Genomic DNA, 14,437 nt, shown 5'->3' with positions numbered 1-14,437 from the left:
ACATCTAGGTCATATCAGTCAATTATTAGGCTTTACTTACTTGCAATGAGCACTATAAATACCTGTTGGGTGAGTGGCCAGCAACTTCCTTGGTTGTGTGATAATAAGAAATTTGCTCCTACTTCCACAGGTACTGGTTTATGTCATTACAATAGTCCAGTAATGTGCCAAATGCTGTTTTCATATGCTCTAGACTTGCCTAATTTAAGGAGAGTTTATATTTTCTACAAGCCAGTCATAACATATTTCTTTTTAGCATGTCATATGAAGTGTTCTGAGATACTTAACAGTTATAATCTATTTTTTCTTATCTTGCCAGCTAGCTGATGTGAAAATAAAGAGCTTCATATACCAAGATCAATTATTAATATCTTTTCCAAGTTAAACCATAACTAACAACATGAATTTGGGAAACCCTTGCTTTATAACATGAAGATCTTCCTGGGATAACTGGCTTTTGTCATTTCTGAGTCCTGGTGATATATTGAGATTGGGATGTGTAGGTGTGTAAGTTTACCTTTCTGGAAGGGTGACAAGGTGCTGCGAGGGTAGAAATAAACTAGAATCATAGAAGATTAGGGTTGGAAGGGGCTTCAGGATGTGATCTAGTCCAACCCCCTGCTCAAAGCAGGACCAATCCCAACTAAACCATCTCAGCCAGGGCTTTGTCAAGCCGCACTTTAAAAACCTCTAAGGATGGAGATTCCACCACCTCCTTAGGTAACCATTTCCGGTGCTTCACCACTCTCCTAGTGAAAAACGTTTTCCTAATATCTAACTTAGACCTCCCACACTGCAACTTGAGACCATTGTTTTTAGTTCTGTCATCTACTACCACCGAGAACAGCCTAGCTCTGTTCTCCCTGGAACCGCCATTCTGCTAGTTAAAGGCTGCTATCAAATCCCCCTTCATTTCTTCTCTTCTGCAGACTAAACAAGCCTAGTTCCCTCAGCCTCTCCTCATAAATCATGTGCTCAAGCCCCCTAATGATTTTCATTGCCCTCCGCTGCATTTTCTCCAATTTGTCCACATTCTTTCTGTAGTGGAGGGCCCAAAACTGGACACAGTACTCCAAATGTGGCTTCACCAGTGCCGAATAGAGGGGAATAATCACTTCCCTCGATCTGCTGGCAGTGCTCCTACTAATGCAGCCTAATTTGCCATTAGCCTTCTTGGCAATAAGTGCACGCTGTTGACTCATATCCAGCTTCTTGTCCACTATAACCTCCAGGTCCTTTTCTGCAGAACAGCTGCCTAGCCAGTCGGTCCCCAGTCTGTGGCGGGACATGGGATTCTTCTGTCCTAAGTGCAGGACTCTGCACTTGTCCTTGTTGAACCTCATCAGATTTCTTTTGGCCCCATTATCTAATTTATCTAAGTCACTCTGTATCCTATCCTTGCCCTCTAGCGTATCTACCACTCCACCCACCTTAGTGTCACCTGCAAACTTGCTAAGGGTGCAATCGACCCCATCCTCCAGATCATTTAATGAAGATGTTGAACAAAACTGGCCACAACACTGACCCCTGGGGCACTGTGCTTGTTACTGACTGCCAATTAGACATCGACCTGTTGATCACTACCTATTGAGCCCGATGATCTAGCCAGCTTTCTATCCATCTTATAGTGTATTCATCCAACCCGTTCTTCTTTAACTTGCTGATAAAAATACTGTGGGAGACTGTATCAATAGCTTTACTAAAGTCAAGGTATATCACGTCCACTGCTTTCCTCACATACACAGACTCAGTCATCTCATCATAGAAGGCAATCAGGTTGGTCAGACTTGACTTGCCCTTGATGAATCCATGCTGACTGTTCCTGAGCACCTTCCTCTCTTCCATGTGCCTCAAAATGGATTCATTGAGGACCTGCTCCATGATTTTTCCGGGGACTGAGGTAAGGCTGACTGGCCTGTAGTTCCCCAGATTCTCATCCTTCCTTTTTTTGAAGATGGGCACTCTTTGCCTTTTTCCAGTCATCTGGGACCTCCCCCAAATTGCCATAAGTTTTCAGTGATAATGGCCAATGGCTCTGCAATCACAATAGCCAATTCCTTCAGTACCCTTGGATGCATTGCATCCTCCCCATGGACTTGTGCAAGGCTGCTTTTTCTGAAGTCCACGGTCCGTATCCTGCTGTTCTGTCTGTCTGTCTGTCTGTCTGTCAGGATCCTGAACTCTACCATCTCATGGTCACTGCTGTCCAGGTTACCACCCACTTCCACTTCCCCTACCAGTGCTTCCCTGTTTGTGAGCAGCAGATTGAGAGGAGCATGACCACCTGCTCCTCTTGAGCTGCTCCTTAAGATAAGTGTCCTTTATGTTAGGAATAGTAAGAATCTGAACTTTAGGATGAGAGATTCTTTTCTGCCTCTTTTCTCTCCACACTCTCATTGTTTGTCTTAAAGGTACAGACCTGGCTCTTAAAGGTCAGCTGAAAACCCCATACACGCACTATAAAATGTCACTCTTCGTTTCAGAAATATGTTTTTTGTAGGTGTACAAGCTAATGCTGCCTATAATGATGACTGATAGGTACTTCAGCTGATTGCATTTCTGTTACATCTGGATACCTTCTTCTATCAATCCTAGAGTGAACTTGCTATTTATACAATGCACAGAACTTGATATTGATGACTTTCCCAGTAGTGGACTGTTAAAATGGCTTGGTCCTAACCAGAGGTTTAATTTGGGTTTAAATGACATTTCTGCTCATAAAATTCATTTATATTAGTTCATTGCAAACTGTTTCCTTGAAGTTTTTTAATGTCTTATGGAATTTACATATTTCTTCCACTGAATATAAAACATTCTTCTTGGCTTTCATTTTCCTTAGCAGTGCACTATTGTTTTATCAGTGTATAAAACACATGTCAAATTTGGCATAATAGTTCTTGACAGTAAAGGTTTTTTGGATGATGTAATTACAGCGGGAACTGGAAGATTGTGTCTTGCCTCCATATTGTATCCCCATGTATTCACTGTACAGTGGAATAGAACAAACTCTTTTGTTGAAGATAAATACATATTCATCCGTTCAGGTGATGTGGCTCTCAATAAGTTGTCAGTGGCTTTTTGTCTTTACCCTTTACTGTATAAACATATCTGTTCTGTGATGTAAAGCAGGTTGTCAAGTTAAAAACCATGGATCAGATTTCTGGAACATGGCACAGGGAGGTGTAAATTACACTTCTCTGCATCAACCTGACCCTGTGACCAAGCGTGCATTCATATTTAAGGAGAGCAGGCCAGTGATACAGCAAATTGCTTTAATTTATGTCAGGGATTCCATAGCAGAGCTGCTGCCAAGCTGCTGAGAGGATATTGCTAAAGTATGCTGACTATCTGACTAACACTGTTCACTATTTGTGCTGGTTCCTGGTGGGCCTCCTGGCATAGCTGCGCTGTAGAAAATTTGTGCCACTGGAATTCACCCTTGGTTAACTTTGAACCTTGAAATAGGCCTGCAAAGGTTGCTGAAGTCCTGGGCTGAGCCAGGCCACATAGTTATGTTTTTCTGAAATTTAATTCTTGTACATGCCATGCCAATAACATTATTTTTGATTATTTAAACTTGGAATAATTTCAAATATCTAATCTCCATTTAATCGCTTAAGCTGTTAGCTTTTTGCAGCTCCACGCTTGCATTATCGCTTTCAATAATGTTTCTAGTTAGTTAAGCTTTTTGTGTCTCATGTACTAGCCCCTGCAATATTGCAGTGCCAGACTGTTGTTTGTTAATATTGTTGTTGTTTATATAATGAAGAAGATTATCAGTGAATGTGTGTGTGTATAAAATAAAACTATAGCTTTAGCTGGTGCAAATCAGCATCGCACCACTGACTTTAACGGAGCAATACTGATTTATACCAGCTGAGAAACCGTATTATTTTTATAATGACCAGAAATGTGCATTTCACCTGAGACATTGAAAAATGTGGCTCCTCCTTCAAAGCACCTGCATTTGAAATTTTTGATGTTAGAAATGTGTATGGGTGAAGTGTGGGAAGGTATGGGGCAAGAAAAGGTGCGTATTCTAATAATGCAATCACGTGACTGTTCAATTTCGGAAAGCACACCTCTTGGTGGTTCTGCCAATCTGCTGTTCCTGTTAAATTTAGAAAGATAAAGACAAGAAATGAATATCGTTGATTCATTCATTTTGGATGTCACAGAAGAGTTTCCAGGAAGATCAAAGTAGGGAGTTCGTTCTATGCATAGGAAGTGGCATAAAAAAAGTGCAGAGATAATCAAGGGAAAAGGGAATAAATTGGGGAATTAAGTCGAATATCATTAGTGAGTGGGAGAGAGAGAGCACCATAAACTAAGAAACAAGGACAAGCAAGTATAAGAATGGATTTCTGTAGATCCTTCAAAGTGAAGGCAGAAAGCTTAAATTTGATAGGCTGGAGAAGAGAGAAGCCATTGGAGAGATTCCAAGGGTAAGTGGTGTGATTGGATAAAGGGGCTAGGAAGGTCTTTTTTAACCATAACTATTTGGATGATCTGGAGGGGAGCAATGCAAGTGTCAGTAAGGCAAAATAACAAGAGGTTGTAGAAATGAAGATGAAAATATTCAGGGCATGGATGAGAGTTATATCTGTCAGGGAAGAAAAGAAGTGAGTGTTTCTACAAAGCATGCATTTGGTTTTGGTAAAGGGGTGAAAAGGGTTTCTGCAATCAAAAACAATAAAATGCCTGTGGATAGCAGGCAGAGGAGGCATTAAACCTGATCTAAATCAGTGTTCATTTTCTTTTCCCAGATGAAAATGACTGCGTATGAAAAGTTAGAGGATTTATGAGGGTGTCAAAACGTATGGCAGATGGACTGGATTAGGACTCAGGAATACTGTAATCCAAATCCTTACTGCTAAGCATTACAGAGATCTTCTCCTGCTGGGTTACATATAATATACAGTCAGAAGGTGAAAGCTCTGTGGAGATTGAGAAGGATGAGTTGCTGATGGAACTGTATACTCAGGCAGAACTAGTTGGAAAACTGAATTTTGTTTTCAGCTAAATCTTCTATGAGGAAACTATTTATTTTAGAAAAAATGCATCAATTTTCTGATCACCTATAGAAAATAGTTTGGAAAACGTTGATAAAAATCTGGTTTGGGTCAAAAAGTTTTAGACTAAAAATCTCTGACCAGCGCTGTCTGTATTATTATGAAGAGGAAAGGCCCTATGTGTGTCCAAGAAGTCAAATGACTGATGGAAGTAAAAGGAGACCTTTCCTCTTCTGAACTAACCCTACCTATTGGGACAAAATTGGTTGTTCCTTCTAATTTGTGGGATGGAAAGTTAAAGTATCTTAGTTTCAGATCTTAATCTTTGTTAAAGCATTGTAAATTTGCATTACTGCTACTGAAGTCAATAATATTTATGGTAGGTATCTGTGTGATAACCCTGAGCATGACGTGTGTAACATTGCTAAAAATTTTGCCATCTGTTTGAGAAGACCCAGGTCTGGAGTAGCACAGCAAAGTAATCTCTAGAAAGGAGTCCAGAAGGAATCATCTGTCTCTGAGGCAGTAATGAGATCCTTTTTAATTGTTTCCCCTGACCCCCGTCCTTCTTCAATTTTCTGATTTTTCCTTAACTTAATTTTCCTTTCTCTTTCTTCAGTTTATTTCAGTCTCATTTCACCCTGTCAGTCTTCCCACAAAACAGCCATGAAAACAGTCATTTGATTGTTCTACAAGAATCCAGTCTTCTAATTCATCTCTTCATTTGCCTCTCTGTTTTATACAGAATGGTTTTTTTTCTTCAAAATATAAGGCAAGGAGGGGAAAACGTAGATCACTTGACCTTTAAAGCACAGTCACATTACTGTTTCTTTACTGTTACTAAAGATGTAAGAGAAAAAACAAGGCCAGTTTGCAAACTGTATGCATGGCGCCAGTTAATATTCATATAGTTGACAGAATGTTCTTTGGCTTAAATGTCCACCCATTCTCCCCGTACATACTTTTTAATTCAAACTTCTTACATTAGTCTGGATTACTATATACAAACCACTTAGTTTTCTCCTTTTTCAGTAAGCTCTTTCTTTCTCTACTTCATCTCTTGTTCCACCTAACCCCAACCTCCACAATTTCCGTGAGTTCTGTCTACCTTCCCTTTATTAATTCTACCATACTATTAATCTTTGTCTCCCTGTCCCTTCTGTGTCTCTTCTCCAACAATTACGAGTAATAAAGAGACTTTCTTTATTTTCTTTTTTTGTCATTTAAAAAACTTCTTTTATTTTTAAAAGTTATCAAGTAGATTTGATGTACAATGTAATAAACCAAACAAATATACTAATATACCCTAGTGCAGAGATCCTAGTCAAAACCTCTGGGTACCAGTTATGCGTATAATTACTATGTAGTGGATGCATACAGTTTGTGGGGGCCTCAGTCCTGAAGAAAATAATACCCTAAATTCATGACATAGTAGTAGTAGTTTGTTTTTCTGTAGTGCCTTAGCTTCACAGGTGTTGTTACAATTAATCAAGTTTATTATGATAATGTCTAAGGGCCAACCAAGAATGGGGACCCAATGTTCTAGGCACTACACACACATCTATTTACAATCTAAATAGACAAGACAGACACAGGGTGAGAAAAGGGGTAGGGGACACAGATAGAGTGAACAACGTGATGGCAGCAGACAGCATGTTAGTTCTATGACATTTTATTTGTGGATTTGTGTAGGGGGAGATAAGCTAAATGGGGGAAAAAGGGATGGAAAAAGGGTGAGGGGAACAGGGCAGGGAAGAGTAAGAGATATGGGTGTAGAATGAAGCTGAGGGTTAGAGCAAATGGCTGTCAACACAGGGCAGAGAAAGTCCAGTAAAACTGTAGAAAGTTCTCAAATAGACTCATAGACTTTAAGGTTAGAAGGGACCATCATGATCATCTAGTCTGATCACCTGCACAGAACCTCACCCACCCCCTCCTGTAATAGATCCATAACCTCTGGCTGAGTTACTGAAGTCTTCAAATCAAGATTTAAAGACTTCAATTACAGAGAATCCACCATTTACTCTAATTTAAAACAGCAAGTGACTCATGCCCCCATGCTTCAGAGGAAGGCAAAAATACCCAGGGTCTCTGCAACTCTGACCTAGGAGAAAATTCCTTCCCGAGCCCAAATATTGTGATCAGTAGAACTTTGACATGTTGGCAAGACTCTCCAGGCAGACATATGGGAAAGAATTCTCTGTGGTAATTCTCAGAACCCTCCCCATATAGTGCCTCATCTCCAATTGTTGCGGATTTTTGCTACTAGCCGTCACACATGGGCCACATGCCACTGTAGGCAATTTCATTCTATCATTGTCCCCTTAAGCTTCTCAAGCTCAGTCTTGAAACCAGTTGGGTTTTTTTCCCCCCAATTCTTCTTTTGACAGGCCATTCCAGAATTTATCTCCTCTCATGGTTAGAAATCTTCATCTACTTTCAATCTTAACCCATTGATGACCAGTTTGTATCTATTTGTTCTTGTGTCAACATTGGTGCTTAACCTCAATAACTCCTCTCCCTCCCTGGTATTGATCCCTCTGATGTATATTTACAGAGCAATCATATCTCCCCTCAGGCTTCGTTTGGTTAGGCTAAACAAGCCAAGCTCCTCGAATCTCCTCTTGTAAGGTAGGTTCCTCTGGTCATCCTAGTTGCCCTTCTCTGCACTTGTTCCAATTTGAATTGATCTTTCTTGAACATAGGAGATCAGAACTGCATACATTACAAGATGACGTCTCAATATACAAAATGACTGCTTCTGCTCGTATCAGCTGGAGTCTCTCGTTGACTCCTCTGCAGTTTTCCCTCAAAGTTAAAAGGTGGTGGTGCAGGCAGGAAGGATGCAAGTGCCCTCCAGAATGGGGGGAATGTCCCCTGCACAATTCTGGGTTGCGGGTGCCTGGAGGGAGAGATAGCCCCCTTGTTACAAAACATTGCACTAACAGCATGTAGTTATGCTAAAAGTAATCACAGCATAGTTTAGATGTAAAGATGATTTAGTTGGGGTTGTTCCTCCTTTGAGCAGGGAGTTGGACTAGTTGACCTCCTGTGGTCGCTTCCAACCCTAATCTTCTATGATTCTATGATTACTTACAAAATGGAGTTTAATGGAATGGAGAGCTTTTGTACTTTTGCTGTTTTTTTTTGATGTATGAATAAGACCCTGAAAGTTTTTTGAGGGTAGGAGGGTAGTTCTGCTTATCTTGTCTTTTAAATATAAGGAATTTGAAATATACTTTTCTCTGGTTTTGTTGGGGATCTAAGAAATTTGGACTTTCTCATCCCTTAACTGAAGGGGGTCAGTTAAGAGATTTTTAGTGGAGATTTCCCTCCAATTGTTTTAGTTCAATAGGTATTAACAAAATAAACAATATAACAAAGCAGAGCTAACAATCTGAGAAAGCTCATTTCCCCTCTTGGTTTCACTAGTTTAGTACTTGGGATGTCTTAATCTTGCTAGTTCTTTAGTCTTCCAGTATAGACATGACCTGAATTTATAATTCAAATATAAGCAGCACACCCTTCTCTCTCTTCTCTCTCTCCTTTTTTTTAATGCAAATCCTTTCAGTCCTCCTTTAGACCTCATAAGAGAGCAAAAAGGGCACAAACCTAATTTACTTTCCCCTTTTGTGAGTCGCTTTAAGAATTGAAAGTTTTGCTGTACATAGAAAAAGAGTTCCAAAATATCTGAGTCTGAGGAGCAGAAGGATGGGATTTTATTCAGAGAAATGAGAGTGGATGAAAGGACAAATCAGAAGCTAGTGAGGGGCATAAATGAAAGCACCACCCTGTAAATGCAACGGAGCTGGGATTTGAAAAGCTTTGATAATAAAATATAGACTCAATTTTCAGGTCTAGTGATAACCAGTCCAGTCACCTAAATAAAGGCATAACATGAGTGCTCAGAGGATAACGTTCTGCTACTGTTTTGATGTGTTATCTAGATTACAAATAAAATGTAAGCTATTACAGTAGGCTGGCCTGGGAATAAATAAATCATGAAGTGGAAACCTATATTTTGACCTCTGGTATAGACAAAAACTTGTTGGTTTCTAGAGAGATTAAATATATACAATCTAATATAGCTAGAATAGACAGAAAAATATATGGACTCAAAAGAGACTTTGGTGTTCTTCAGAGTTGAAGCAGTATTTTTAAGTGGGAATAACTGATCTCAGATACAGGAACTAGTGTGCTGTAAGGTAATCTGCTTACTTCCTACTAAAGCCTCCATTTCCTCCTTGGGTGAATCTAGCTACATTATATAAAATATTATGAAATTCTTGGATAGACAACCTAAATAAATCTTTAAAAAGAAATACAAATCTACATGTGATTAGCAGATACATGATGATGATCAAAATGTCATATAATAAGGGCACCAGTAGGCTGTAGATATAAAGAAACTGTAAACAATAGGCCCTAAACTGAGCCCTGCAAATACCTATAGTTCATGAGATCAAGAGAAAGTTTTTTTACCACAAAGAACAAGAGTGAACTATTTGAAAGATATTAGACACAGTGAGATCCTGAATACCAAACAGGCAGGGAATAACAAGGTTATGAATGTATAGCATCAAATACAGAGAGTAAGTTCTAACAAAATCAAAATGAATGATGACCTATTCATTACTATAGTAATGGAAAAAAGACATCAAAATCCCTCCAGAGGATCTGGAATTATTTAGCTAACAAGAAGTACCTTAAAGACTCAAAATTAGAGCTGTGCAAAGGCAGATTTTTTGGTTCTGTGACCAAACCAAATATAAATAAATAAAGTTTGCTTTGGATCAATTTAAAATGAAAATTTAAGTTGTTTATCACATCAAAAAAGACAACTCTCATTTTGGGTTGAATGAAGCATTACATTTTCCCTAATATGAAATGTTTTGTTTTGTTGTTGAGGTTTTTACTTTTAAAAAATGAAATTGTGGTAAAAATCAGAACAAAGTAGTTTTTAATCAAAAGTAAAATGTTTGATTTCACAAAAATCAAAATGAAACTTTTTGGGGAGTGTTTTGACTGAAACAATTTGGCCAATTTGTCACAAATTGGCTAAATGTTTCTGTCAACCCAAATCTGCACTTTTTGGAAAAGAATGGTTTAGTCTGAAAAATTTTGCCTTGCTTAGTTATAATAGGTCGATGTTGTTCTAGTTATAATTTTTAAAATTCATTGATTTTTAGCTGTGTTGGATACCGTAAGAGTTCCATCTTGTTTTCTGAGGCAATACTACTCTTTCCGCATACACTCCATGAAGCTCACTTTTCTAAGCATTGAAGTTGATAATTCCAAATGACCTTTAAATAAATCAGTTTCCACTGAGTGATCAGCCCAAACACAAACTGATAGGTGTGAAACTAGTAATGAATGTGAAAGGCTTGATTCTCCACTCTGTTGCATTGGTTTTGTGCCACAGTAACTCAGTTTAAGAGGATGGAATTGCACCAGCATAAAATCAGTATAAACAAGTAGACAGTCACCTAAAGATATGGCAAAATCTGGGTCATAACATGCTCGGATGGGTTAGAGAATTGGGAAGAGCTGAATTATTAAGACGCATTCTTCATTTGGGACACTGATTTAAATGTGGTGCAGCTCATCCAGTGGCTTTTAGGTGTGAGCTGGTGACTTTAGTTCAGTTCCTAAAACACAGGTGTACATGTTGCAAGCATCTTTATCACAGAGTGACTCCATTTGTAGCAGTTTCAGTTGAGACACCAAATTTGAAATCTGACTGGTTTAATCTCTCATCTCATTGCAAAGTCCCTTCATTTTCCAGATGAAGCATACTAGGGGAAACTTGAAATGGATAAACAGAAACTTTCAATTTCCAGTGCTGTTGAGAAAGCACCTTCTGAAACTATAAATTCAGTTATTATCAATAATAAAATCTGCACAGTGAGTATTTTAGCCACAAAAAGGAGCAAAGAATGAGTAAAAAAGTAGGCTTCTCCGTGGTAAGGATAATCAAAATATAACACGACTCTGGGTGTGGGTCAAAGGTAATAGGGATCGCTTCTGCCTGAGCTAAAAGACCCAGCTCTGATAACGTAAAGGCTGTAGCAGATGCACAAATCTCTGATCCATAAGCTACAAGGGGACAGAAAGCCCCATGGTGTAAGTGTGGGAAACTAAAGCACACCAAATATATGTCGTGTTCTCTTTGTATTATACAGAGCGGTTTCAGCACCCATCATTATGAATTAAAGTCTCTGATGTTATTTTGTATTGATGAATCTTTCTTTATTTTGGTTTCAGAGGAAGAATTTGTCCCTTTTCTTCAGCATTGGTTTATTGACTTTCTGGGGGACTGCACTGCTGGGTGTCCGCTTGTACTGGATGGGCAACAAGCCACCAAGCTTTTCCAACTCTGACAACCCAGCAGCTGATTCTGACAGTTTTCTTACACGCACTCTGACCTTTTTTTACTTGCCGACCAAGAACCTCTGGCTGTTGCTGTGTCCGGACACCCTCAGCTTTGATTGGTCCATGGATGCTGTGCCTCTTCTTAAAACAGTCAGTGACTGGAGGAATCTACACACTGTGGCCTTCTATGCAGGACTCCTTCTCCTTGCCTACTCTAGCTTGAAGAGTTCCAGCAATAAGAGAGAATGCAATGGGAAAACTGTAATGAATGGCAAGCAGAATACTAATGGGCATAGCTGCTACTCAGACATGGAGTACAAGAGTTTGGAGCTGAAGTCCAGCTTTGCATCGAAAGAAGAGAATGGCATAAAAAATAATGTAATCCAGAGACCTCAGCTTCCTTCAACTGAGAACATTGTACTTCTGTCTCTGTCTTTGTTAATAGTGCCCTTTGTTCCTGCCACAAACCTATTTTTCTATGTAGGCTTTGTAATAGCAGAGCGTGTACTATATATTCCTAGTATGGGCTTCTGCCTGCTGATTACAGCGGGTGCCAGAGCCCTTTATGTCAAAGCCCAAAAGCGCTTTCTGAAGAACTTGATTTTTTATGCCACTGCTGCATTAATTCTTTTCTATGGACTCAAGGCTGTTGTCAGGAATGGGGACTGGCAGAATGAGGAGATGCTGTATAGGTCAGGGATAAAAGTAAACCCAGCTAAAGGTAATACACTTTCCATGGTGAATGTTTTGTTCCTGCCTTTCTGTGTCTGTCTTTTTTTTTCAAGGTTTATCTACTGTGCTTACAGAAGAGACATTTCAGAAATGTACATTAAGAGTACACTGATATGGTAAAAAGAAGGCAAATCAGGAATGCATTTTGATTAGGTATCACAGATTTGATATTAATATGCAGAAAATTGGGGGGGAAAAACAAGGTAAGAAGATACTTTATTTAAGGATCTATGTGCTGTTCTTTGGAATTAAAGATGAAACATTAGCATTACAGACTCTGCCCAGTAATTTCCATTACCTGGTATCTGTTCTCCCTGATGAACTTTTTTTTGTGACTTTCCAGTAGTTATGAATAGGAAATATGAGAAATAATTAAGGAGAACCTGAGGGAAGTTCTGTCTTTTAAACTTAAAATGGTGTAGACAAGATTGATATCACATAACAAAGCTGGATTCGTATTATTCAAACTGGAAGGTGACTGTAGCCCAGTGTTTCTAAACCTTTTAAGTAACAAGTAACCCCTAACTTCTGAAAATTGTAATAAGTACCCCAACACTCAATTTTCCATTCTGGGACCTGGAACTGGGTGGGAAGTGGGCAGCTGCCTCATGCCTCCCTTCACTGGGTTTTTCGCCACGTACCCCCTGACTGTGTCTCTTGTACCCCACAGGTTAAGAAACTATGCTGTAGCCCAGCGGTTCTCAACCTTTTTTCCCCGAGTACCACTTGGGCCAGGTACAGTCAGGTCAAGTACCACTTGACCCTACTGTACCCGACCCGACTACCACTCGGGGAAAAAAAAGGGAGAGGACTTGCGGCGGGGTTTCGTGGTGGCGGCGGGAGGGATTTCCAGCGGGGTTTCGCGGCGGTGGGGAGAGACGGGCGGCGGGGTTTCGCGGCGGAAACAATACCCACCGCCGAAACCCTTCCGCCGTTTCCCCATTTTCGGCAGCAGAGTTTCGCAAGGGTGGGTGGGAGGGCCCATCCGGCGGCGGCGGATTCAGCGCCGCGCGTACCACCCAGCCCTCCGTTAATACCACCGGTGGTACGTACCACCGGTTGAGAACCGCTGCTGTAGCCCATATTTCAAAGCACTATGTAAAGTTTTTGCCAAACAGGCTTATCCTAATGTGCTAATGCATTAAAGAATTAAGTGAGAGACAAGGTGGGTGAGGTAATATCTTTTATTGGGCCAACTTCTGTTGCTGAGAGAGACAAGCTGTTGAGCTTACAGAGAGTTCTTCTTCAGTTCTGAGTGAGCTCAAAAGCTTGTCTCTCTGACCAACAGAAATTGGTCTAATATATTACTTCACACAACTTGTGTCTCTAACATCCTGGGACCAACACAACTACAACAATACTGCATTAAAGCATAAGTGTCAGATATTTGAAGCAACAACAAAATATCTTGCACTAAGCCTGCTAGTGGAACTAGAAGGGATCTATAGAATGATTTCTGTCTGTTATGAAAAAAACTAGTAGAGTCCTACAGTACTCTGCTCAGCAACTCATCACATGATGCTTAATCAGTAGTTTGCTGATCAAACTGCTTTGGGTAAGATAACAGTGCTATGCTACAGTCTAGCTACCATGATAATAAAAGGTAAATGCAGATGTCAGTGAAAGGGAAGGAGGAATTTGCAGATAAAATGCCTTGCAAAACAGCATTAAAGTTACTTGTCATTTGTCAGCCTAATTTTCTAGTGCTGTCTTCATATTTCTATAGCCCTGGGGTAAATATATAAAGTTATACGACTTGATGCTACAGTGAGTGACTTTGTGTTAACTGTGTGAATGACAAGCACATCCCATTTTCTAACTTTTTTATTTTGCAGAACTAGTTCAGAGATGCAACGGACAACGAAGAAAAATAAAATAGCTGAATGGCCATATCGTAAATAATCCTCACTGCAATGCATATGCATTCTGGTGTGCTGATTGTCAATATAAGATACACAGCAAATACCAGTCTGCCTTGAAAAGAAAAGAATATGTCCTCATTTGACAAGATGATTTCTGTTGCTTTTATTTCTCATTGTTATTTCTGTCCCTAATGGCAGTTCCCAGGATGTTAGTGATTGTGTACTAGTTATCCCTTAGTCTTGCACTAGTTTCTCTGTAGAGTTTTCCTTGCCACTATTAAGTGCCACTCCACTGAGAAGCATGGTAGAGGTGGTGTCTAGAAATGGTGCACTAGGCAGTTCTCTTCCAGAAGACAAACTATGCTAATTTCATTATACACCTTTCATGAGTCTGTCTGCCCAAGCTGGGAGAAATGCTCCCAGCTGCAATATAGACTTATCCTTTGAGCCTTAAGCCTG

The 14,437-nt window shown here is 39.8% G+C and overlaps 1 protein-coding gene across 6 annotated transcripts in view; it reads left to right on the top strand.

The window, feature by feature from the left end:
- The window catches only part of TMTC2 (transmembrane O-mannosyltransferase targeting cadherins 2), a 330,806-nt gene that overhangs the window by 183,615 nt on the left and 132,754 nt on the right, over positions 1-14,437 (top strand). For all 6 annotated transcript variants that reach the window (XM_067559871.1, XM_067559869.1, XM_067559870.1 and 3 more), the window contains one exon: positions 11,277-12,105. In XM_067559871.1, coding sequence (XP_067415972.1) covers positions 11,277-12,105 — 829 coding nt within the window. The remainder of the gene's footprint in view (positions 1-11,276; positions 12,106-14,437) is intronic.

The sequence above is a fragment of the Emydura macquarii genome, unplaced genomic scaffold, assembly GCF_026122565.2.
Source record: "Emydura macquarii macquarii isolate MOO-44397 ecotype Brisbane River unplaced genomic scaffold, CSIRO-AGI_Emac_v2 contig_2205, whole genome shotgun sequence".
NCBI lineage: Eukaryota > Metazoa > Chordata > Testudines > Chelidae > Emydura > Emydura macquarii.
The sequence above is the reverse complement of the archived record's forward strand: the minus strand, read 5'-3'. Positions and strand labels throughout refer to the sequence as shown.